Source organism: Phyllosticta capitalensis, assembly GCF_038381095.1.
Source record: "Phyllosticta capitalensis strain CBS 128856 chromosome Unknown BKA78scaffold_8, whole genome shotgun sequence".
NCBI lineage: Eukaryota > Fungi > Ascomycota > Dothideomycetes > Botryosphaeriales > Phyllostictaceae > Phyllosticta > Phyllosticta capitalensis.
In genome coordinates this window covers 950261-974370 of record NW_027117446.1, presented here as the reverse complement: position 1 = coordinate 974370, position 24110 = coordinate 950261, and the positions used below count along the sequence as shown (strand labels likewise).

The 24110-nt window shown below is 54.5% G+C and overlaps 9 protein-coding genes across 9 annotated transcripts; 5 read left to right on the top strand and 4 right to left on the bottom strand.

Annotated features, from left to right (window-relative positions):
- Positions 1–42: 42 nt before the first annotated feature.
- Positions 43–3051, bottom strand: BKA78DRAFT_254314 (putative non-ribosomal peptide synthase-like protein; the record flags this gene model as incomplete). Its single annotated transcript, XM_066884893.1, has 3 exons — positions 43–2243; positions 2296–2809; positions 2860–3051. The coding sequence occupies 3 exons, from the start codon at positions 3049–3051 to the stop codon at positions 43–45; spliced, it is 2907 nt and encodes a 968-aa protein (XP_066741904.1).
- Positions 3052–4497: 1446 nt separating this feature from the next.
- BKA78DRAFT_332646 (branched-chain alpha-ketoacid dehydrogenase kinase) lies at positions 4498–5942 on the bottom strand (the record flags this gene model as incomplete). The annotated part of the gene is made up of 2 exons (XM_066890002.1): positions 4498–5722; positions 5773–5942. The coding sequence occupies 2 exons, from the start codon at positions 5940–5942 to the stop codon at positions 4498–4500; spliced, it is 1395 nt and encodes a 464-aa protein (XP_066741903.1).
- A 1764-nt stretch (positions 5943–7706) lies between these two features.
- BKA78DRAFT_373632 (uncharacterized protein) lies at positions 7707–9865 on the top strand. The gene is made up of 5 exons (XM_066892771.1): positions 7707–7889; positions 7944–8199; positions 8249–8828; positions 8895–9171; positions 9223–9865. The coding sequence occupies exons 1-5, from the start codon at positions 7752–7754 to the stop codon at positions 9709–9711; spliced, it is 1740 nt and encodes a 579-aa protein (XP_066741902.1). The 5' UTR covers positions 7707–7751; the 3' UTR covers positions 9712–9865.
- A 3759-nt stretch (positions 9866–13624) lies between these two features.
- On the bottom strand, positions 13625–16264 carry BKA78DRAFT_297701 (uncharacterized protein; the record flags this gene model as incomplete). Its single annotated transcript, XM_066886803.1, has 1 exon — positions 13625–16264. The coding sequence occupies one exon, from the start codon at positions 16262–16264 to the stop codon at positions 13625–13627; it is 2640 nt and encodes an 879-aa protein (XP_066741901.1).
- An 853-nt stretch (positions 16265–17117) lies between these two features.
- On the top strand, positions 17118–17972 carry BKA78DRAFT_228004 (uncharacterized protein; the record flags this gene model as incomplete). The annotated part of the gene is made up of 3 exons (XM_066883721.1): positions 17118–17363; positions 17426–17828; positions 17887–17972. Coding segments are annotated over 3 exons (735 nt in total), but the record flags the coding sequence as incomplete, so codon positions are not given.
- Positions 17973–18091: 119 nt separating this feature from the next.
- BKA78DRAFT_175278 (uncharacterized protein) lies at positions 18092–18996 on the top strand. The gene has a single exon (XM_066883313.1). The coding sequence runs from the start codon at positions 18223–18225 to the stop codon at positions 18901–18903; it is 681 nt and encodes a 226-aa protein (XP_066741899.1). The 5' UTR covers positions 18092–18222; the 3' UTR covers positions 18904–18996.
- A 1454-nt stretch (positions 18997–20450) lies between these two features.
- BKA78DRAFT_320324 (uncharacterized protein) lies at positions 20451–21299 on the top strand. The gene has a single exon (XM_066888945.1). The coding sequence runs from the start codon at positions 20583–20585 to the stop codon at positions 21117–21119; it is 537 nt and encodes a 178-aa protein (XP_066741898.1). The 5' UTR covers positions 20451–20582; the 3' UTR covers positions 21120–21299.
- BKA78DRAFT_320323 (translocation protein Sec62-domain-containing protein) lies at positions 21300–23177 on the bottom strand. The gene is made up of 3 exons (XM_066888944.1): positions 22569–23177; positions 21961–22511; positions 21300–21896 (listed from the first exon to the last, which is right to left on the bottom strand). The coding sequence occupies exons 1-3, from the start codon at positions 22966–22968 to the stop codon at positions 21633–21635; spliced, it is 1215 nt and encodes a 404-aa protein (XP_066741897.1). The 5' UTR covers positions 22969–23177; the 3' UTR covers positions 21300–21632.
- Positions 23178–23295: 118 nt separating this feature from the next.
- BKA78DRAFT_354880 (60S ribosomal protein uL11) lies at positions 23296–23963 on the top strand (the record flags this gene model as incomplete). The annotated part of the gene is made up of 4 exons (XM_066891806.1): positions 23296–23300; positions 23360–23503; positions 23565–23899; positions 23950–23963. 4 exons carry the CDS (start codon positions 23296–23298, stop codon positions 23961–23963), a joined length of 498 nt encoding a protein of 165 aa, XP_066741896.1.
- Between the last annotated feature and the right edge of the window lie 147 nt (positions 23964–24110).

The following is a 24110-nucleotide window of genomic DNA, read 5'->3' as shown; positions in this document are numbered from 1 at the left end:
AAAGAAGTCTCCCCCCAATCACGCACAGAGCTGTCGACAACCTTACACATTCCTTGCCTCAAGCGCCCGATTCAACGCCTTTTGGAACACTTCAATGTTCTCTGGCCTTAGAATCGTAAAGTGAGTTCCCTCGACCCGGTGGTAACGAAGAGGTCCTTTGCTGTCGTCAGCATCGACATCCTTCTGCGACGCACCCTCAACAACGTCCTTCCACTCGCATAGCCAGTCGTGGCGCCACTCTTGATCGGTGCACTTGTACTGCGGTAGAGGCGGGACCCAGAAGATATCGAACTTTGAAACTTGGCCGGTAGGCTTGTAGACGCGGGTAATGTCCTGCATGTTCTGGTTGATGCGCGACCACGTCTCGACCTTGGCAGGCGTGAGGTCCAAGTTCTCGAGCGTGCCATCGGGGAAGCGCGCGAAAATCGCGGCCGTAAACTCCGAGTCGGGAATGTGGTCCATCTCGTCTTCCCATCGCAGTGCCGTGTCGAGATCCAAAATCTGGAAAAAGTGCAACAGGTCGATGAGGAAGTTGCGCACCTTTTGACGCACTTGGATCTTGTGCAGGTCGGCAGGATTGTCGATGCCGCCGCAGAAGACGACTTTTTCTCCCATGGCTTCGAAGCGCTTGGCCAGCTCAAATGCCAACATGCCTCCGAAACACAGGCCGAGGAAAGCATACGGACCCTGCGGCTGATGCTTCTTGATGCCCTCAACGTAAATGTCAAGCATTTCGTCGAGGGTCTTGAATGACTCTTCGCCCTTGTGAAAGCCGCGCACACGCAATGCCAGAATGCGACGGTCGGGCAGGTACTGGAGCAATCCGAGCCATGTCAAGAACTCGCCACCACCAGGATGGCAGAGGATGAGCGGAGTTTTCGATCCACCCGCGACAAGAGGCACAATGGGATCATACTCTGTCGTGACTTTGCCGAGCTGAAGGAGCATCATGTCGACATCCCTAATTGTCGTGCAAGCGAGGAAAAGAGCCATTGAGATTGGGTCTTCAGATTCCAGCTCCTTCTCGAGGACAGACTTGATGCGGAGATATCCCAGACTTTCGATTCCGAGATCCGCAACCGGCAGGTCGAGATGCAATTCCGTCGGATCGAGACCAGTCTCTTGCACGAATGCCTTCTCAATCACCTTTTGAAGAGGAGTGGTCAATGCTTCGCCCTCAACCTTCTTCTTCCGTTGCTCGGGCGCCCTTTCAGCAAGCCTGTACTTGTCAAAGTAACCAGCTTGGAAGCTCTTCTTCAACTTGGCACGACTGAGCTTGCCAATAGTCGACTTGGGCATCAACTCCTTGGGCAAGGGAATGACCTCGGATGGCTTCTTCCTGCAGAATCGGATGCAAGCCTCGTTAATCTTGGCGACCGCGTTTCGCAGCGCAGGACAGTCGTCAGTGGCGTCGTCGACGGGGTTGAAGAGAATGACCACGTCCTCGGTATCAGAGTCGGCCGTCCAGACAGCAAAAGAAGCAATATAGCCAGGTGTGACGCCAGGAATCTTGGAGCCCTCAATGGCGTGCTCAAGCTCAAATGAAGAGTAGTTTTGGCCGTTGATGATGATGATCTCCTTGGACCGACCAACGATGAGCAAGTTGCCCTGGTCATCAAGCATTGTTTGATCACCAGTGTCAAACCAGCCGTCTTGAGTCCAGCAAGCGGCGTTGGCTTCAGGGTTGTTGAAGTAGCTGGAGAAGATCATGGCGCCCTTCATCTGCAAGGAGCCAGTAGAGCCTTGTTTAACGGGCCTCAACTCCTCGTCCACGATGCGCATTTGATGTTGGGGGAGATGCTTGCCGGCAGACGCGAAGACGTACCGCTTCTTGACGTCATAGGTCGGACACTGCGTGTTGTAAAAGATGCCGGAGCAAGTCTCCGAGAGGCCATAGGCAGGCTTGATGGAGCACTTCGGAGCTCCAAATTTGGTGACAATCTCCTCGGCCATCTCAAACACTGTCGTCTTGTTGGCCTCGCCTCCGCACATGACGGTCCTCAACTCGGAAAAATCAAAGTCGAGCTTCCACCTTTCTTCCGCGGGCAGCTCTTTGTATGCCCTTGCGGCGGTCGAAAGGAAGAAGTTGGGCGCAAAGCTGTAAGCAACCTTCCACTCAGACAGTGCCATCCAAAATCGGACGGGCTCGCGGATCAAGTCGATGGCTGGAATCATTACTTGACTCGCACCGGCGTATACAGCGTGCAAGTGATTCTCGCAGAGGGCTGCAGAATGGTCAAAACCTTAGCAGGAATTAGTATGTGTTACGTGTAAGGCGTATGAGGCGTGACTCACTGACCCAAGACATGAAAGTCTTGGTGTTGTCCATGCCACTGAGACCACACTTGAGCTTGCTGCTCATACAAAGCTGCCTGTGCGTATACTGGACCGCCTTGGCATATCCAGTGCTTCCACTGGTGAAGAGCATGGTGGTAACTTCATCTTCTCTTCCGACTCCCTCGTCAAACCATCCCCCGCCAAACATGTCATCGTGTCCGATTGGTGCCTCGAGTTTTTCCAATTTGATACTTTGCGCGGTGTGCGTCTTCATTCCCTGGACCGCGACGAAGAATCGAGCAAGCTGTTTTGTCGTTATGATGGTCGGACCCGAAAAGGTCTTGTTGACGTTTTCGAGCTCGCCAATCATCGTCGTCTGATTGTTGGACAAGGGAGAAAGCAGCGCCGGGATACCGCCAGCGGCAATGACGCTCCAGTACCAGATGCAATTGTCGCGGTGCGTGTCAAAGTAGAGAATGACGCGGCGATGCTCGGGGATAATATCCGCTTGACGGAGCTTTGCGGCGTTCGTCTAATTCCAGTCAGCAATGGCAGAAGTTTCAACGCGATCGCTTTACTCACCAAAGCCTCCCTGAGCAGTTGCTCGTAAGTAAAGACTTCTGGCGCCATATCCCAACCACCGGTCTTGAACGAGACTGTGTGAGTCGGCCATTTCTTGGCGGCTCGCTGCAGCAATTGCAGCACAGTCTCTGGCTCATCTGATTTCCCCCATGGTGTGATAGAGTACAGAGCCTTAGCGAGACTGGTGAACATTTTGAAGCGACGTGGAGAACCGACGAAGAAAGAACCAACAGGTGGAAGGAGAAGAAGGTCTAAACGCAACAAGGTTGAAGGCGCAAAAGCTGGAATTCACCGCTGACCATCCAATTCCAACGGCGCTTTTCCCAAGCACCACTAGGATCCAACACCCAACTCGTTTATATTCGCCCATTTCTGTCCCTGTGATATACCGCCATATCCGTTATCGAGCATTCCATCTCGTAAAGGCTTGGCCACCAAACAATGGCAGGCTGTGAGCAGACCACCGAGGATGTTTGTCGTTCTTGCAATCCGTGCCGAAAAGAGTAATGCGTGCTCATCCGCCGCGGATCATGCAGGTCTAGCCGACCGCTTGATGAATGCATTCCTCACCAAAGAGCCCCCGGGACCCTGACCCTGGGGTGGCTTTTTTCTTCATCCCCCCTGTCCTGATGCTGCCTCGGGAATTCATGCAAGGGCGAAACTTGTCGGGCTCGGCAGACCTGTTCTGGTTGTGACCAACCTTATCGCATTATCAGCTGCACCTCCTGTGATGTTGTGAGCGTCGACATGGATGGCGAATTCCGCTGATATCGAATCTTCTCACCTCTATTAATGCTGCTGTGGACCCTTCCAACAAGACAAGACCCCTGAGAAGTTATCAGAACGGGGACGCGGGGGCGTTCGCCCAACAGGCCGGGTCAGCAGCGGCGCGAGAACTTGAGATTTCTCCTCCCACAATGTTGGACTCGCTAGCTGTCTTCAGTTAGCCTTGGCATTGCGTTGGCAGGTTCTCTGGCAACTGGTATTTCGTTCCCAAGGCGGGATTCACGCGGCCAAAAACAATCAATGAAACATGATGGACTGGTCTGATGCGATTGACTGGGGAAATCCAAACGTATTTCAAAAGCACTTCTTTCCAACGGTGCTGTGGTTTCAATTCCTGTCGTCAAGTGCGGACCTGCAAATCCATTTGATGTGTCGGCTACGAACGGAAAAAGTCGGGAAGGTGGTATTTTTGCTTTCAGTCTATCGATCGTTTCATGCCCTTTGTGAATATGCCTTGTTCGTGAAGTGGTACCAGTGAAAGCCCTAAATGAAGAGTGAACAAGAACCGAGAAAATGACCCGGGACCGCAAGGCAAGTGAGCCGATGGTTCGTGCTTTTGATGTGTATGCAAGTTCGTGTCATATCATTATTCGTGCCCTTCATAACTCCCTGAAGCTTTACGCTAGCCTTGCTGTCGGCGTATTTTTCAGCAACACACCAAAATTGAACTGCCATTCGTTCGAGCCGCTCGATTGGGAGAGCTGACGAAGGTTTCGAGGATTTGCTTGTTTTGAAGAGGCCAGCTCTTTGGCTTCCTAATTTCTTGCTTGGGATGAAGTACCCATGTTCATCTTCCGATTGGAATGCAAGGTCTTGGTGATGCCAATGCAGAATCAACACGTACCTGAATGCTCACTGCTTTTTATCCACTTGTCCCACGCCTCTCAAGCTCAGGTAGACGTCTGTTCCCCAGCCCCACAGACTCTGCACTGCTATGCCTCCTCCAAAGTACTCGGCGTAAGCTCTTCCCAAAGGCAAGCCGTATCCCAGTCCCGCGATGCTCGATCCACCACCACTGCCACTGAGAACGTCCAAGCCACCTCCTCCCCCGGCACCCAACGATGCGCCTCCGTGGTAAAGATCCGGTTCTTCTGCATCTTCTTCGTTGAATGTCGTGAAACTGTACTCCCATATTCTGGCATAGTTCCTCGGCGCAATGCCCCCTCCGCGGTCGCGGATGCGTATGGTGACGCCCGGGGTACTTTCTCCTAGGGGACGGATAGTCGCCGCCGAAGCGCGAGCTGCTGGGGACTGCGTCTCCTTGTCAAGCATCGCATCAGTCTTACTTGCCCTGTCCAAGTTTCCCTGCTCCAGATTCGTAATCCCCTCGCTGCTGTTAGGAGGAGGGGCTTCGGGGAGAGGGGCAATGGTGACTTCGATTGGCTCGCGCTCCATGCCACGCTCGACGGTTGCGCGGAAAGCGTTTTTGAGGAGTTCTGTAATAATGTACTCGAGGTGCATCGGGATGTGGGCGAAGGTGTAATCAGGCTCCCCGTTGATTATGAGCGAGGGGCGGACGCCGTACTTGAGCTCGCAAAGCTCGGCGACCATGTCTTCGCATTGACGAATGATGTCAGCGGGACGCAGACAGGTGTCGATGACGCCGATGAAGGACGACCTTTGTGACTGGGACTCATTGCAAAGCTCCTTGTGGGGTTGCGACGACATGTGCAGAGCGATGTGCTGCTCTGCTATGAGACGGGTTCCGATGCGAGCGCGTAGATGCTCATCCAGAAATTTGGTAACCTCTGGAGGAGTAATGTATCGCCGCGCTTCCAAGAATCCCCGCGCCAGTACACCGATTGTGTTTGCATGCGTGTGTACCAGGTCGGCCATGACCTCTGTAAACTCTAGTTCCTCCTCGAGCGTTGTGATCTGCCTCTTTGCCCATGGCAGCAGTGTCGACAGGGAATGAAGGTAGTTTCCATGAATTTTCGAGACGTGAGGATTCGAAACGACGATGTAGGGCAGGTTCCGCATGGACTGGATGCGGTGGGCAAGTCTTGCGGGGAGGAGGGAGAGGGTGAAATTCGCTGATTCGTAAAGCTGCTCTTTGGTGAGCGGTGGTTGCCCATGTCTGCAAATTGTCAGTCAAGTTCAAGACCAGAGGTAGTTCTGGAGCCAAACCTGACTAGATCGGTCAGGGTCAAGGGGTGCAAAGGACTAGAGGCAAGCTGCGCAATGTCGTCGTCGGTGACCGTCTTGGTTTGGAGGTGGGATTTTCGCGAGAATTGAGTCGTCAGGGGATGTCGAAGTGTCGTGGCACACCTTCCGTGCCTTGATATGACCCGAAGCATGGTCGGCTATGGAAAAGAGAGCGTGGCCTGTTCATGAATGGCGTTGAAGTAGGAGAGTAAACCTAACGAGTCGGGGTACCCAACACGGCATCACGTGTTTATCGCGATAAGATTAATGCACGGTCCGGCGCTAAAAATTAGTATGACGTATCGTGATGTTGCAGGCTCTGTTCACCACAGACATTTCCCTTGCGCCTCTCTTTTCATCAAACCATTGCGGCTCATCTGTCAGCTGTAGCAGTGGCCAACTTCTAGCCCCTTTGAATACTGTCTGGGGTCGTTTGAACAGTTCTCCTTGGTATACAGAGCTTGGCCGACGACTTTAACTGCTGGGCTTCGATACACGTTACTGTCACGCAGCGATGGTCTGATCTCTCACAAACACCAGAGATAAAAAAATATTTTCGCCTCATCAACCTCAGGTCTCCTCGCAGTCAATCATCTGATCCTGTGGTGCAACCCATCCATTGACGGGGGTCGCAGAAGAAATGGCCATCCAGGGCGGAGTGGTCCCTGCAGTCGTGTTTTCAGACTCAGTCGTTTAGCTAGTGGATGAAGTCAAGATACGTATACATCGGGACTAATCAAACAACTGACTACCCAAAGACTTGGATGGTCGGGTTTATAAAAGGATAGCTACAGGGAGAATTCGAGCACCCAGTTCCGGAGATGCGATTTCTTTTGCGACCCAGTCCTTCCCTGTAGCTTTGTCCTCGGACTTGATCGTTTGAAAAGTTGGCCCCATGAGCCCAAATCCTGGAATACACGCTCTGGTGCCAAAGCCGCGCATCGTACGGCGGGCTTTCAAGTTGCTACTTGGACCGTTTTGGACTTGACATTCGTTTTGCGGCCCACTGTGTTGCCATCATTCGGGACCACTCCTGTCAAGACGAACGGATTGCTCGAAGCAAAGAGATGGGTGTAACTGCATTAAATGGACGAAACTTATTCGCCTCCCGCTCCAAATAGCCTTTGACGCGCACTTGGTACCTAAAAAGGAGTGTAAAGCGGGGCAAACGCTCCTGTTGGTCTCATAGTCTCTTGATTGTACATGTTCCAAATACTGGCAGCTAAGGTAGGAAGATTGGCATAGTAGCCATTTCTTTACTGGACTTTCACAGCCATATCCTCGACTCCACCATGTCCACCAGGCCCTTGCGACTGTCCCAATTATCGACAGGATGAGGAGCTGGGCCTTGAACTTTTTCCCGGATAGCTCTCAAGGGGCGCATACGGGGCTTTAAATGCCTTGCATGTATCAGCCAATCCCTCCGTAGAGCCTCTTTCCTGGCTCCAGAAATGAGTCTTGCCGCAGGCACCCTTGGTGCGGCTGGCTCAACTTTCACAGATTGCCATGGTCCCGACAGTCTCGGTCTCTTTGTCTGTAGGAAACAGGAAGCCCTCATCGGTTTTGGATTCTCGTCATTTTCATAATCAGAGGCCACGAACACACAAGGTAGACCGCCTTGTGGAGGGTAAAGATGGGTGCATGAGTCCAAACAAGCCGGAACAAACACGGCAAGAGGGGACTAATCTAGCTGGCAGGTTTATCGCACCATCAGATCAAAGTGTGAAGGGAATTCTCGAAGTGAAGTGAAAGCCCTCGCGCGTGGACCATGCCCAATTGGGAATCCTAGATCCGCGCACTGCAATCACCTCTAGCTCTCCCACTTGCACTCTTCGCTGTTTGCTCAATCAACCCACATCAACCACCAAGCTCCGCTCAAGCACTCGAGCAGGCTACTTCCGCTTGCGCTTGTGCGCCCTCACTTTCGATTCTGACTGGGCTTTACGAGCTCAAACCTCACAATGTCACCCGCTCAGCCATCTCTTCGGGATGAGCTGGTCTTCCCTACCACTTGTCCATGCGCGAACAGCAGTGCTGCGCATGGCGGTCCCTGCCGTGAGGTCGGAAAAAGAGCATGCTCTAACTGCTTGCTTGTCCTGGTGAGTGGTAATCAGGTGTCCTACGTGCATCAAATGCTAACTTGGCTCGACCAGTACTGCAGCAAAGAGTGTCAGGCGGCTCACTGGAAGCAACACAAAATTCACTGCAAATCCGAATCCATGAAGATAACATGGGAGCCTGACTGGACGATCAGACCGACTAGAGAGGGCTGGGAAAACCATCAAGAGGTGTTCGACACGCTGCGCAAGCAGAAATATCTCTGGGGAAACATACCTGCAATTGACGTCCTGAACCTCGAACAAAATGAGGGCGCATCTTACGATAAGAACATGAACCTTCTCTTTGCTGGTATGTGCCTCAACCAAGTGATCCATCCACGCTAATTTCCATTTTTCAGCTTCGGGCGATTTGCGCAACGTCATCAAGTCCATCGCTGGTGTCTCAGCAGACTCACCTCGATCATTCACCGCGATCCTCAATGACCGCGAAATCAATGTCGTCGCGCGCAATACTATCCTTCTCCTCACTGCGCTTTACGCCGACGATGTTTCGGATGCTGCGGTGGTCATGCTGCACATTTGGTACTCAGCGCTCATTCCGTCATCCGTGCTGCGCTTCCTGCACGCCACTGTCCTCCCTCTGATCCGCGAAGTCTGTGAGAAGACTGCAGGCAAACCAGCGGACAGCTTACTTGCCAAGACTTTCACACGCGGCACGCGCTCGCTCCGTGTGGTGCTCAAAAAGAGTTGCTGGGACTTGTTGCCAACGTACCTCGAGGTGCGCGACGGGCTGACTGTCTGGGAAGCAACACAGACGCGCCGAATGGCATTGACATTGGAGAGAGGAAATCACCGCGGCGATCCAATTAATTTGTACGTCCAGCCTCCTGGACCGCGGACTGCGATTTTGGAGTATCGCAAGGACGGTGTGATCATGCCTTTCGGTACGTCGAAAGTGGCATTTGACACGCCTAATCCGTAAGTTTTCCTTCCGGTGGTGAGGGCAAGATGCAACGCGTCTTCATTTGCTAAACGTGTGAATAGTACCATGTTCCGCGAGCAAGGCGTATGGCCTCAGATCATGTCTGCGTTCGATCCCACAGACGGCTGGACACTCAAGGATCTTCTGCAGAAGACACCGCTTGCCAAGAACGACGTTTACGGTGGCATGTTCTTTCATGTCCGAGACATTCTTGAGAATTTCTGCTCCAAGATCAAGGACCTGAAGATCAATTTCGTGCTACTTCACAAAGAGGCTTCAGCTCTACCTAAGACACTGGCACAGGACTTTAAATTGACACAATCATTTGACCGGATCGAGGTTTGACATCTATGACATTGGCATTCTATGATCATTAGCTTACGGCAGCAGATATCGAACATCATCGATTCATACCTCGTCGGACCTTGTTGCCTGAATCTCTTCACACCTCTCCTCCGGCCTGTCGCCGAGAATCCTCACGCGACGTTGTTGACAGGCTTTACTCACTCAATCGCTGAGATGGGAAACGAGCCGGTCCTTCGGCAGGAATTTCGGGGAAGTCTTGATCGCACGCGGAAGCGCACAGCCCGATACTTTCCACAGCCTCCTGAAACCATGGACAAAAGGACCAAATGGCTGCACAGCTACGCGGGTGCCATGTTCCAAGACTGGGACGGCCTCTTTGCTCACTTCATGCGTACGCGCGGTGTCATGGCCTTCGCCGTGGCAGCTGGAGCCCAACCCAAGGAGGAAAACACGATCATCGACCCATGGCCGCTGCGATTGAAGGAAAACGCAACCCCAGAGGAACTTGAACTGGCGATACGATCGGCACACACAGGAGAGGAGCGATATGTTGAGTGGAAAAGAGCGTCTTGACCAGTCCGTCGGAGATGCCTTTGGTGCTCAAAGGAAAGACGTTTTCCGCCCCTCATCATCCGTCTACATCCCACACGCTTTTTCAATCTGGCTGAGCGTTGGACAATAATACTCTCTTGGCTATGGATCATCGGCACCATTCCCAATACACATTTTCTTGGTCACACATTGGATCAGGGCACCTGCTAGTGCGCAGCTAGACTGAGAGTGAGCTTCAGTCCTTTTGAAAAGCCTATGGTCCTTCACTCTATCCTCTGGCTTTCACAACGACGACTACCTCTTGTCGGCAAGTCCTCTACATTCAAGCATGGTGGAGTATTACAGTCCACCCCAAAATACCACCAGCTTTATCCGTCCGTCTGCTTTTCAACCCGTCCCCAAAATTCCCGGTTTTCATGACGTCGAGCTGCCAACACATTGGCTTTCCCCTTTTGAAACTTGCTTTTCATCATGGAAGCGAGAAGTCATTCTGCATTTTTATGCAGAATGGCCTTCCTTGACTTCATCCCCCAGTCTGCTTTTATCAACTCCCCCTGGCTTTCCGATCGACGAGAAGATGAGCACGAGAGATGGCGACACACACTGCCTGCCCCCAGTTTCCCCGTAGGTAGTAAATCAAGGCCTCATTCACTGACTTCTCTTGACTCACAATCGCTTCTGCGTCTACTGATCATCGTGAAAGCAGCTCCAAGAAGACAATGACGGCATCAACGTGCTTCTGGACGTCTGTCAGGGAGCCTCAGCCAATCTGCTCATCGTCAAGTACTGTCCATCCTCCAGCTTACCGCTCGCAGCTCCCACATCCACACCTTCTGACGATCTTCCCTTTTACCCTAGGTACTTCAGGAATCCTGCGATCAGGTACCCACCGGCACCCCACTTCCCACATACCCACCGGCGCCTCCTTCAGCTCTCGCCAACCCACCCGGGCACCCAACCAAGCCCGCAAATTAGGCTCGCCGGCCCGCCCGCCTCGGCCGCCAGGGGCCCGCACACATGCACGCTCGCACGCTCGCATGCAGCATGCCGGCAGTTGTCATCAGTCCTTGCAGTCAGGCAAGCAGTTTGGGAGAGCTAACTAAGGCAACAATCAGGCATGGACCCAGGCTTAGGCATTCAAGTGAGGCAAGCAGGCGCAAACGGCGCGCCGACGCGACGCGGCGCGCGTGAATGCGCGGGTAAGCGGGAATATGGATGGAGATGAGCGGGAAGGGAGAAAGTAGGTAGGTGGGTGATTGTGCTGTGCATTGCAGCTACTGCTGCAGCAGCAGTGGTGGCAATAGCATTTTGCATGTGGTTTGGTTGGGATAGAGGCGTTGAGGAGGAGAGTAGTTGTTAGTAAGGTGCTCGGCGTTGCGAAGGAGAAATGGTCGTAGGAGTAAGCCCGGAGCATCTCGACTCCAAGATAGCATAGACGTGCTTGGATGCTCCACACATACACAGCTCTTGCCTTGGTGAAGAGGTCGAATGGCCAAACTACCAATTTTTGAAAACATGACTATAAGAGCATTCATGCACCCCGCCTTGGAGTCGACTTTTCTTTTGCGACCTACCGTGGGACAACGTCCACCAAAGTACCACATCTAAAAGCAACAACGCCTCCTCTTCCTATCTATCCATCCACCCTAATTCTTGCCCCGCCCACCAATCACCATCTCCACTCCACCAACAGAAAACCCCACCATCCACCACAACCCACGCGAGTCAGCCCACCACTCCATCCCAAAGCAGCCAGCAGCACCATCGATTCGATTCGGCAACTGTTTTGCGCCGCGTCCAGGCGCCTCACGGAGATTCTTTTTAGCCCAGCTACTGTACACACAGTACAGTAAGCGAGGACAGAAGACCGTCGCCGCTGCATGTGTGTCGTCGCCGTCTGCAGCCGCAGCCGCATCCGCGTGCCGTCACGTCCGTCGCGCGGTGAAACAGATTGCGGTTGATCGTTGAGAGCTGCTCCTTCTACGTTGCCTGTTGCACTGTGGAGCAGTGCAAGAGCTGCAAAAAACTGGGTCTGGGCCGGGAGGTGAAGGAGGGACTCCACACATACATGCGGTCATCTAGAGGCACTCAACGATACTTTCAGCACATCCACCAGCGAGCGCTTGCGCCTTCAGCTACTGTACTCCAACAGTGCGACATCACTCAGTCATTACGGCACAGTACTTAGTAGTGTGGAGGTGATGATGACCAAGAGCAACTTGGGATATGCAGCATTGAAGACAGACAGGGAGGGGACCAGTAACGGCGTGTTTGCGATTGAGGCTTACGCTGCGTGTACCTTGCACGCGGGCACGCCGCTAGCAGTTTTGTACCTGAAGTAGCGGCTTCTTGGCTCTCATCCACCGCACTCTTACATTGACCGAACTGCGCCGAGCGGCGGGCTTCTCTCCACATTGACATGTGCAAGAAAAAAAAAAGGTAGAAAAAAAAAAAAACTAAATCTTGAACAGTAACGTTGATGACGACGTCGATCATGATGATCGCCTCGTGGTGGGGATGCAGATGCAGATGCAGATGACGGACAGAGTGGATACGGTGCAGCACGCCTGGCGGCCGATGACCAAAAGAGAAAGCCTCATTCGTTCGTCCATGTCGACTGATTGCGAGGTATGCAATTGCAATGATGAGTGTGGGTTGAGATCTGATCAGAAAGGTATCAATTCTTCTATGCCGTAGAGCGAACCAACCAGCCAGCCCAGCCCAGCCCAGCAATACCAAACCAACAAACCGTTCCAAACCCCTGGGCGAAGCCAGTCTCTGCACTCCAACCCATCCCAACCAAACTCGTAGAAACAGTCCCTCATGTACAAAACGTGCCAAACGCGCCATCGCACCAACAATAGCACCGCCGCCGCCGCCGCCGCCGGATTGGGTGGGGTAGTGGGATGAGTGGAGGGATGCTACGGCGGAGAGGCGAGCCGAAGCAAGCCTCAACCCTGCTGGCAATCCCCATCTCTGCCCCACCCCACCACGACGACCACCACTATCAAGCAATGCCGGCAGTCGGCCAGTCGGTGTCGGCGTCGGTACCTGCTGCTAGCGTGGGCTAGGCAAGGTAGCTTAGCTCACCGGCCCAGTTCTGGCCGTCAGCAAGCAAGCAAGCAATCGCAGCCACGGCAAGCATGCCGGCGGCACACACCATGGTAGCGAAAGACCAAGAAAGGAAAACTCAAAACTGGACGACAACCCACCCTAGCACCCCTCCAAACCCTGAACCGAGACGCAAACCCAACCCAAAAAGAGTTCTTCCCACGGTGGCTGCTTCCCCCCAAAACAAAAATCAAACTTTGCTGCTGATTCGGAAAGCCGCAACTGAAACCTGCCCCAACCAAAACAGTCGTCCGGGACACGAGACGAAGCCGCGCCGAAACCGCTCGAAGCTTGTGTGTTGCGCGTGTGAAAAACGTGCAGCGCGGACAAAAGCCAACAAGACGCGCGAGATGCAAATTTGAAGTGAGCAATAGACGTGGGAATCAACAAATAACGCCAACGCAAGTAATCCAAGCAGTGAGAAGCGCAAACCACCCGGTTAGACTAGAAGATCGACAGCGCGAAACAAATGAGAAATAGGTGGGGGATATCTCAACCTAAAACATTACAGATTCATGCGGGTTCGATTTTGAGACATTTGTTGTACAGGGCATGAGTTGCCGTTTTTCCGCAGTAGACGCTGCGTGATTGAGACAAAATGGGGAATCCCGAGGCGGACGAGAGATGACGAAACATGGGAAAAGCTGTTGTCCTGTCTTGGATTATCAGAATCCGGAAAGAAAATGGCGGCCGAAGTGAGGCTCGCTTTTTGTAATATTCACAGTGAAATGGAAAAGGATCCAGGAGACGCCTTGTGGAAATATCAACAAGGTCCGGACGTGGCGAGATGTGTCGGTTCTAAGTTATGGTCATAGTCGTGGGTTTAAACAGCAACGGCCGTCCTGTCAGGATTCGGGGATGTAGATGGAGGCGGAGGAAGAGGCATGTTCGGCGGCGGTGCGGGAGGCGGCAAGCCCATGACTGGCATTGAACGTCGAGGGAAAACACTTCTTCTAGGTTGGTCGGGTCCTTGCTCTGAACCAGCTCGGGGAGTGCTAGGTCGACGGTTGTTGGCCGAAGGTGGTCGTCCATTCGACGAACTTCGTTCAACAGATGCGGCGCGAACATAGGGACCTTTGCTAGACACACCAGGACGGTTGGAAAGAAAGGCGGCACCGGGCTGGGAGCGAATCTGCATACTGACAGGACGCCTGAGAGTCTGCGGAGGCTGTGCTTGTTGCGCGGGTACGGGTGGTTGCAAGGGAAAAGGCGAAGACGGGAGGTCGGGCGACGCGGGAACTGGTGTTGTTGTGACGGATGCCTGTTTGGGCGGATGCGAAGGCACCTTGGTAGAGTTAATCGCGACCTCAGGCAATCCACTCTTTGCAACGGCTGGCAGTGGAGCTTGTTCGGCAAGCCGTTGAACGGTTTGCACCGGAGTCCGACTCGTTTCTGAGGGCTTCGTCTCTTCAGACACATCGGCGCCGGGAGAGTTGAGCTGAGGAGAACTCTTCTTGGCTGACAATTCCGGACTTACTTTGACCGGGAGAGAAGGACCAAGCGAAGATATGCGACGAGGAGGAACAAAGTTGCTGGGACGGACGGGAATCCGCCGAAATCCCGGTTTGTTGATTGGAGCCTGACGGTTCGTAGTCTTGCCAACAGGAGCAGAGGCTCCGGGTACTGTCGAAACTCGGACTCCAGGCGGCGGCTCCGAGGTCGAAACTGGCTCCTTTTCAGCGTCGGGCGACTTGACTGGCGGCGCGCTGGAGCTGCGAATGGTGGGCAAAGGCTTGTATGGACTGGTGTTAAAGGGCCGAGAAAACGACATGCGACTCGTCAGAGGTCTGGATGGACCCTGTACGGGTTGCGCATTTTGTTCCTCGGTTTGAGACACTGTCGAAGGTTGAGTTCCCGGGAGAAAAGGGCCGAATCGCGAGTTTCGTGCAGGCCTCGAGGTTTGATTTTCAGCCGCGGACTCGCCTGTTGATGAAAGTGGCCTGGAAATGGACCGCCGGTTGGAATTGGTGCTGGGAGGACTCATGGCGAACGACTTGAGGGTAGCAGGACTGTGCGGCGGCTCGTCTTCTGGGATAGGTGGAGCATCTCTTCCCGGTGAGGGTGGGGCCGTCGAGGTATCAGGCGAAGTACCAGATGTTCGGTTAGACACGACAGAGATACGTGAGCTTTCCCGCAGCTGGGCCAATTGGGCGTGCTCGTAAGAGGCACTGGTCGGAGCTGTAGAAGGCGCTTCCATGGACTGGCGGATCGAGGCAAGCCTGCCGGTGTTGTTGGTTGCTGTAGAGGCGTTTCTGTGTACCTTGGGGGCTCCGGAAGACCATTCGGCATTGCCGTTTGGTGGTGTTTCCGCGGGAGACTGCGGTGGTGTGCGCTCGGCGTCGAATCGGTTGCTATCTCGCGAGACGAGGTAGCGGTGACTTGGAGCCTTTTGCAAGCCTGGACCAGTGTCTTCGCTTGCCGTGGTGTCTGACCTTGATCTCCTTCCAGCCAAAATATCAATTTCTTTCCTCAGCGCCGACAGCCACGAACCCATCTCATCCGGACTGTCAAAGACGAGTAGTAATGTCGAAGCGTTCTTTTTCGCCGCGGCGCCGACCCGTAGACGCGTGAGGAACGACTTTGGCTGCTGGGCCGTCACGACTCCCTCGTCGTTGGTGGCGTGGGAGACTTGCAAAACCCAGTGCTTTCCAGGAATCAAATCACAGGCAAAGGCGGCCGAATCCCTTCCCAGTTGCAGGACCTTTTCGGGCAGACGATCAGAGGGACCGCCGCCAGCGTACTGGAGAACATGGCCCGAAGTGGTGAGAACATAGACCTTGTGCGAAAGTTCGGGAACTCCAAGCGTCGAGCTTGTAGACATGCGCTTTTCGCGGCGCGTCATCTTTTTGAGGTCGGCGTCGGCCTTGTCTTCGGGGATGGTGGACATGTCGAGTTTACTCTCCAGCTTCTCCTGAAGCAGGCTGTACTGCCTCCTGTGGCTCTGGGTCTTGATAATAGCCTCGGCGGAGGCATTGGTGGCCTGCAGCAACGCATGCTTGATAGCCTGAGGGTAGGCCTGGAAGAGGGGAGGAGGTTCCCAGTTGGCCGAGTTTTGGGAGCGTTGCCTCTTGGAGCCGGCTCGCGAGCGGACGGGAACTGATCGTGACTGCATTTGCTTTTGGAGGGACGAGGGCGTTGCAGTGACGGGGCTCAGGGCCGTGGTTGTCTTTGGCTCGCGGAGGGCGGTTAGACCAGGCTCGTGGTGACCCCTGGCGCGCTCCACTTTTGGACGACTGAAGAGGTGAAAGAGCGACATGGTCGACTTTCGGTTGTCGACTGTCGAGGTGAAGGTTGGATTAGCATTGGCGGCCAGTCGGTCGTCTTGGAGTGGCACAACAGGACGCGTGCGGCTCCAGCGCAAGCTTGGCTGGCGGGGGACATTTGTTACTGATGTATCGATCGGCGGCAAATCCTTGAGGGTGCGGCGGGACCCGATGATCGCAAGGCCGTCAGCGTCAGGCATGGCTTTTGGACGGGAGACAGGGCAGCCTTGACCTTGGCGGGAGGCGAGCTGGGAAGACGGACGAGGGCGAAGCGCAGGAAAAATTGACGGAGGAAGACGTCGACTTGGGGCCAGGAACAGCCAGGAATAGCCAGGAATAGCTGGCGCGGGGCTGCGGAGGAGTCGCCAACCAGCAGTGGATATACAATCTATCTGTCACTGTGAATGGAGCAGCACGGGCAGAGGCCTGGAGGCGGCACGCGCCAGACGGACTGCTGGGAGCTCGTGCAGAAAAGGGCGGGAGAGAAGCGGAAGAGATTGAACATTTTGTCGTCGACCCCTTTCTGTTGTTGATGGGCGTGACGGGACTCGACTAGCCGTTAACGTACAAGCCGAGGGTTCGAGGGTCGAGACGAACGGCGGCGCGGCTGTTTCAAGACATTTTGGAAAAGACCCTAGCAACCACATCACAGTGCAGACAATGACGACTCCAACTGAGTGTCCATCTCAGTCTCCAATATTCCCACGGTGCACCGCCTGTCCCCGCTCCGATCGAGTCCAGATTCAGATATCGTGATGTCGTGGTTCCTGCATAGGATCGGCCGTCGGTGGAGAGATGCTGTTCCTGCCAGCCTTGGCTCCTCCCGCTCTCACCACCCCTCCTGCACCGCTCCCGCACCGCAACTACATCACCGTCAGTCCATCTACCACCTCTCTCAAAATGCCCCCCGACCTCAACTCTCTCCCGCCCTCGCGCTCGCCCTCCATCTCCAACTCCAACAACACCATGTCCTCCCACCAGTCCCCGAGCCCTACTACGCCAGCCCACCATGCCCCGCACTCCATCCAGGTCGCCGCCATGCTCAACGCAAACGAAGAGCGTCGTTCCAGCTCCTCGTCGCAGCGCAACTCCAACTCGACCTCGGCCGGCCGCCGTCGTTCGAGCGTGCGCATGCAGCTGAATCTCATGGATCCTAACCTTCCTCAGCCTAGCGAGATTCAAATGAGTCCCACGCTGCACTCGCATCGCCCCTCTTGGCCCGCAAGCCCACAGCATCAACGCGCTCCGAGTTTGGGCGAAATCCATCAGGAACTAGAAAGCGAGCAGGAAGCCCAGGTCGTACGTTCCAGCAGGGATCCCCCAAGACCCTTTTTCCAAAATCTTTTTACTAACCATGGCAGAATCGCCTTTTGCACATGATTCGCCGACAACAGGCTGAAATTGCTACTCTGCGCTCCGCCGAACCCTCTGCCATTGACGACAGCACCCCGTCCTCTGAGCAGTCCCTCTCTCTCCCTCACTCCGCTACTGCTTCCCAGTCCAACGTCTCGCAAATCGCTCCTCCGCGCCCGCGGTCGCCGCTGCCTGGACAAGGCTCCCTTTCGCGAAACAGCAGCCACAGGCGCTCAAGGAACAGCAGTTGGACAGGCAGCCCTGCACTGCGCCCAACAAGCCACCACAGCGAAAGCGGAGATTGGCAACTCGGCGCTACCGGCAACAGGGATGAGAGTGCCTTTTACCAGGCCGAGACGCAGATGCTCACCCGCGAGAACCAGATGCTGAAGATGCGGATTCGCGAACTCGGTGCGCTATACACGCCCTGACACCTGTCCACCCTGGACGCGACTAACCCGTGCTCCAGAGCGTCAGTTGCACCATCTCAATCCCACCTCACCTATTACGCAAGCCCCCGCGACAACTTCGAATCTTTCTAGCCCGCCGCTGCGACCAGAAGACGAACCATCGACCCTGCACTTGGACAGCCGCACGTCGCCCGTCACGCTTGGCGAGGCCGGAGCCTTGTCCTCCGCAGCCACACCCGCCTCGTAGCACCGCTTTTGAGAAAACTCGTCCTCTCTCCACTGTAAGCTTTTGCTCAACATGAACAAATCATCAACGCCAAGGCAGCCACGCGCCTCATTCGGCACTTCCAACGCACTTTTCCAAGATACTTTTTCGGGTCGGCACACGGTAAATCATGGCGCCACGACTAATTCGTCTTTCCGGCACATCTCATCTCCTCTACAGCAGCATGCACATGGAATGGAAGTTTGGGGGGTTTTTTTTTTTCACGCGAGTTGAGCCGGCGCAATTCTATCAGGACAAAGTATTTTCAGCGGCATCAAGGTATGGCGAACGCGCACGGTGTCGAAATCATATTGGCGTCAAAGTTTGCCGTATTCGCAGAGCAAGACTTCATCGGCTTGCTGGCTGTTTATCGTTCGAGTGTGCAAGTGGTGCCATCTCGATGTCAGCCAGCCCGTCACGCGGACGCCGCACGCACTGCATCAATTGGGTCGGATTTGGCCGTGGTGGTTACACGACAGATGACGTGCAGCTAATGCGCTGCGCGGCCAGCTCTTCTCAGCAGGTAGGAACGAGGAATGTGCAGTGGAGCAGATGGAGCGCACCACTTGTATACAGCACACGCGGGGACCACGTGCGCATCTTTTGCGCGCAAAGTAGAGCGCATATGGCATGGCAGTCCAAGTTGCGATTCCACTACGCTTGCGCGAACTTTTTGTATCTGCCCTTTGTCTCCAGGACGACTTCTGGCTCCTCCAGCAGCTCAGAGCATTCTATCAGTTTTTCGGATCCAACGGCAGCGTCCAACCTGTCGGCTGACGGGTGCAACTGCGCGCACGGGGTAGGCACGTAGGCGCGGACACGTCGGTGGCACATTATATGCATATAACAGCTGTCTGTATGCATGCACTTGGGCCCGCATGGTTGACGAGCTGTGCCATGCAATGCGTGGAAGAGTGGACGAGTGGCAGAGTGAAAGGTGGAAGTGAGCATGCCAGTATACGCTACCCTCAGTCTCCCTCTGGTTCCCTTTGAATGCTATGAATGGGGGATTGCAGCTGAGGGATAAAAGACACCATCGAGCGCCACTGGATGTGGAGTGCGACGTTGGGTTCGACCTGGGGGCCACGTAGCTCGGACGCGCAATCGATGAATCAAGTACAAAGTTGGCAGTGTTGGTGTTGGTGATGTGCAGCTAAAGTGTGCTTGTGTATGACACCATTCCTCTGCTAACGAGGTGGAAATGGAAGTGTTCTTGTCATCCAAGTAGAGGACGGTCGGCAGTGTATGTACACACTTTGAAATGACAGGGTCCAACACATGTGTAGGCAAGAGAGGGAGTAGATGATGCATCAGACGGACGAGTCGGTCATCAACCACGCAGCCAGCTACTGCCATCATCTTCGTTTTGCCCCCTCCCCTCTCCCCTCGTTTCACGCTCTTCATGACGCGAAATCAGACGAAACAGACGGGGTGCGTCTTGTACGAGTACTTTGCGCTCTCACTCACTCACTGTTGCGCCTCAATTGATGGATGGGCAAGCATGTTGGATCGCACGTATGTACATTGCCAATTTGACCCATGAATTTGGCTGGGACCTGGGTTGACGAGAGGCGAGATGGAGCAGAGTGGGGGGAGGAGGATTGGAGATAGGGTAGGCAGTTTGGTAGATGGACAGATGAGTTGGGATGGGTCCATGGCAGGACAGGACAGGAAGGCTGGAGGGCGCCAGAGAAGGGCGGAGGGGTGGTGGTGATTTGGTTTGGTGGTCTGTCTAGGTTTTGTAGTGGAGATGTGTGTGTGCGGTGTTGGTGTAGGCGTTGTCGTCGTCGTCGTCGTCGTCGTCGTCGACCATCACTTCAACCTCACAATCCAACACAACAACTCTTCCTCTCGCAACTGCATACATTGGACCAACTGATGTTTCTTTCAAATTTACAAGGCCTTGGTGGGTAGAGGATAGCGGAAGGAATTGTCTGTTGGGTTGCGACATGCTAATCTACTATCACTGCCTATCAGGAAGGGAGCTAGGCAGTCATTTTGCTAGAGATTTGGGATTGATCTGGCTGACTACGCTTTTGAGTCCTCGTTTTCCTTCTTTCTGTTGCTTTCCGTGTCTTTTTCTTGGCTATCTTCCTTGATTCTCCCCCCCCCCCCCCCCTTCCCCTTCTTTTTTTATGCTCGAGTCTTGTTGTTTGTCCCACTCGCTCTCTTGCGATGGGAAATTAAATCTTGAATGTTATCTTAAAGCAACCAAGCACTACATGTAGATAGTGGCTTCCACGCATTCTAAATCGTTTACGCATCTCTATCATAGCTGCATAGTGAGCGGAGTCATCAAAGAAAGCATCAACTCGAAAGTTCAGTGCCAAAGTCGCGTGGCCAAAAGTATACACAGTGAGACTTTTTTTCTTTTTAAACAACACAGTCAAGACACTTGTACAATACAAGAAGCAAGCAAATTCAATTGCAAGCGCCCCTGCCCCTTGTCGAGACCCATCATCGTAGGTCCAGCGCTGTGGGACTGCTAATATGATGATGGCGTCGCTACCTACTACCAAATACGTAGCTGGAACCTCGACTACTGTAGTCTCACTTGCAGAAGGGAGGACAATTTTGCTGCCTTTTCGAAACCAGTCTACCTTGTGGGTTCTTCACACCGCGTGCTGCGTGCCGTGCGTCCTCCCTGTTGCCCGCGGCCCCCCACCCCACACGGCCAAAATCCCCCAAACCTCTTCTCGAATCTCGGTTCGCCGCCTAACACGAACAGAGAGGTACAGAGAAAGAGAAGAGCACAAACATCTTCCTCATCACCGTTCTGTACTCTTGGCTCGTCGGGTTTGCTTGCTTGTTCTGCTTCGTCCTTGCTGCCGTCCGGGAAAACGCGTTCAATTGAGTTGCCCTCGGCCCCCTGGCTCCTTGCCCCTGATGCTTGACCTCCTCTCCGGCCTCAGGGGAGTATCGTCGTCGTGGGCAGAAATGAGTGACTGGAGTGGTCACTATAGAAGAAGGGGTGGGTGTGGGGGGCAAGGCGGGAGGGGTGGAATTGGACAGCTGTGTCCACGTTGACAACGTGTGTTGTGGAAAGAGGAGGCGCTGAAAAGGAGGCGGCGTGACTGGGCAGACCGACTTCCCGACAGTCTCATGTCAGTCTGCCAGTTGGATTGAAGGTAGTAGTGGCGATTGTGAACGCCGCAAATGTTGGTACAGAAATACGACATGCAGACGAGGACGCTGGGCGGTTCGGCTTGTGTGGCAGAAAACGGGAAAACATGTCAAGAATACTCGCTGATATGGCTGGCTATCTGTCGAGTTGCAATGATCTCACTTAACGCCCTCTCAGACTGACAAGACCTACGGAGACATACCTGAACGCCGTTCCATATACCTGCTACAGGTATTTGGAGATTGGACACGGCAAGCACGATATTTCCACCGGACAAATACCCCTCATAATGGTTTCAGTCACAGACTCCACGTCCTCATCAGCCAGACTCCAATCTCTTTTCGCCACGGTCGTAATCAAAACAAAGCATTAATTGGAATGAAAAGTGTGCTCCCTCATGGTCCACCTGGCCTACATCACTCTTCTTCTGCGTCTTCCACCGTCGCCGTCCTCTGGCGCACTTGGCCCGCCTGCTGCTCGACGCCAGTGGCCGCGGGCGCCGTGTCGACGGGAGCCTCGGGCGCGTCCGCAGCGGGAGGAGCAGGCGAGGGAGGAGACTGTGGCGTGTGAGTGTGGCTGTGGCCGTGTGAATGTCCTTCCTCGCGCGCCTTTCTCCTCGCGGCCCTTTCGACCCTCTTTGCCTTTCTCGCCTCCTTGGCCTGCTTCTTGTCGTCCTCGGTCTGCGCGGTTGGGTTAGCTCGCTTGCTATTGAGAAGATGCGCATCAAAGAAACTGGCCACTCACCTCTTGCCAAGCCCACACTGGCCGGAACGAGTCGAAGAAGCCCACATCTTCAAAGAGATTCGGATACAACCACAGTCCGGGCGGGACGACGAAGACTGTGATGCAGAAGAGAATGAGACGGACAATGGCCATGGCGAAGAATAGACCAATTAGACCCAACAAACCCATGGAGAGGTACCACACGCCTTGGCGCATGAAGAGCGGCCACAGCGGGAACATAACGACGGCAAAAACGGCAATCAAGGCTCCAACGGCATACAGCTTTTGCTTCCACTGTGAGCCTTCGTACAGCCACACGTAGTGCGCGTCGTCATCTGCCGTCTGGTTCTGCTCTACGCGCACTGTCCACAAGCCCTTGACGCGCTTCTTCTTCCCGTGGTTGTGGCCCTCGTGCGGGTCGATTTTGGTAACACGGAGAGCGAGCAGGGAGAGAGGGAGCAGCTTGAACGTGTTTTCTGCGCTCGCGCGGTCGGTGACGGGTGGGAGTTTGGGGTTCTTGGCACGGGCTTTTTCGTACGTGTCGGATTGCAAGATGCGAATGGCGCGTTTGACTATGACAGCCGTCAGCTCAAGCTCTGGATAGGCGCAATGACGTCGTAGAGACTAACCCCTAAACATGTCTTTGCGCTTTTCGTTGAAGAGACATGTCCTGCTCTTGAGGTCCTGGTTGCGGAGAAAGTTGGCTACAGCAAGCGCTTCCGGTGTGGGAGGACCAGGCTGGACCGGCTGTCCTTGTTGCGGTGGCCGTCCACCCTGCTGTTGGGCTTGTTGTTGCGCCTGCTGTTGCATCATTTGCTGCTGGTGCTGGCGCATTGCTTGCGCCTTGAGCTGCTCGACGTATTGCGGGACAGTCATGCCATGCTTTTGAGCCTCGGTGGCGAGCTGGCGCTGCATAAAGGCAATCTGCTCGGGAGTTGGTTGCTGGCCTGGACGAAACCCTGGAGGCGGCTGCGGTGCTCCAACTGGAGGACCTTGGCCGGGTTGGCCCTGGGGAGGCGGAGTGGCCATGTTGACGATGGATTGGTGTCTCGCAAACCGTTGAGCTGGGAGGGTGAAAGGAGAGGTGGATAGCCCAAAGAAAGCTGGTGCGACAGGACCCTTCCAGAAAGTTGACCAAAGTAACGAATGGAGGTTAATGCCACATCGCCCTCATCAGTCGCAAACGGGCCGGACATGGCTGGCCGCTAGCGGCTTGGCGCGGGTGCTGAGTCAGCCCCACACTCGGCTACGCGATGTGCATTTTCTTCCCTCGCCCCGACGCCCGGATTTTCTCAACACCAGCGACATCTTCCATCGACCTCACCGAGAGAGACAGACTACCTTACAGCACTAGCCATGCCGTAAGTATCGTCCTCCCGGGTTCTGGCTATCACCCGCAAGGCTAATGCCCACGATGCAGTCCCAAGTTCGATCCCAACGAGGTCAAGATCATCCACCTGAGGGCCACTGGTGGTGAGGTTGGTGCCTCGTCTGCCCTCGCCCCCAAGATCGGTCCTCTCGGTCTGTCGCCCAAGAAGGTCGGTGAAGATATCGCCAAGGCCACGTAAGTCGCAATTGCGCCCTCCAAAATCTCGATGCGCCAGCAGCAGCTAACAGTCGCGCAGTGGTGACTGGAAGGGTCTCCGTGTCACGGTCAGGCTCACCATCCAGAACCGTCAAGCCGCCGTCTCGGTCGTCCCCTCGGCTTCCTCGCTGGTCATCAAGGCCCTCAAGGAGCCTCCCCGTGACCGCAAGAAGGAGAAGAACATTAAGCACACCAAGTCGATCCCTCTTGACGAGATCATCGAGATTGCCCGCAAGATGAGGTTCAAGTCGATGTCCAAGGAGCTCAAGGGCACCGTCAAGGAGATTCTCGGCACTGCCTTCTCCACCGGCTGCCAGGTCGACGGCCGCTCGCCCAAGGACATCTCTGACGACATTGAGGCTGGCGAGATTGAGAGTGAGTTTTTTCGCAACACCCATGATGAAGTACACGCTAACATTTCCCAGTCCCCGAGGAGTAGATACCCACCACGAATTAGGCTCAATTGAATTTGTAGTCTGGTCTCGACAATGATTATGACGTTGATGCTACTGGTATTGTTTTGAAAAACAGGCGCCTGGCGTTGGGTGGAGGTGCACGTCGTCGTGAAAAGTGAAGAAAACTTGGC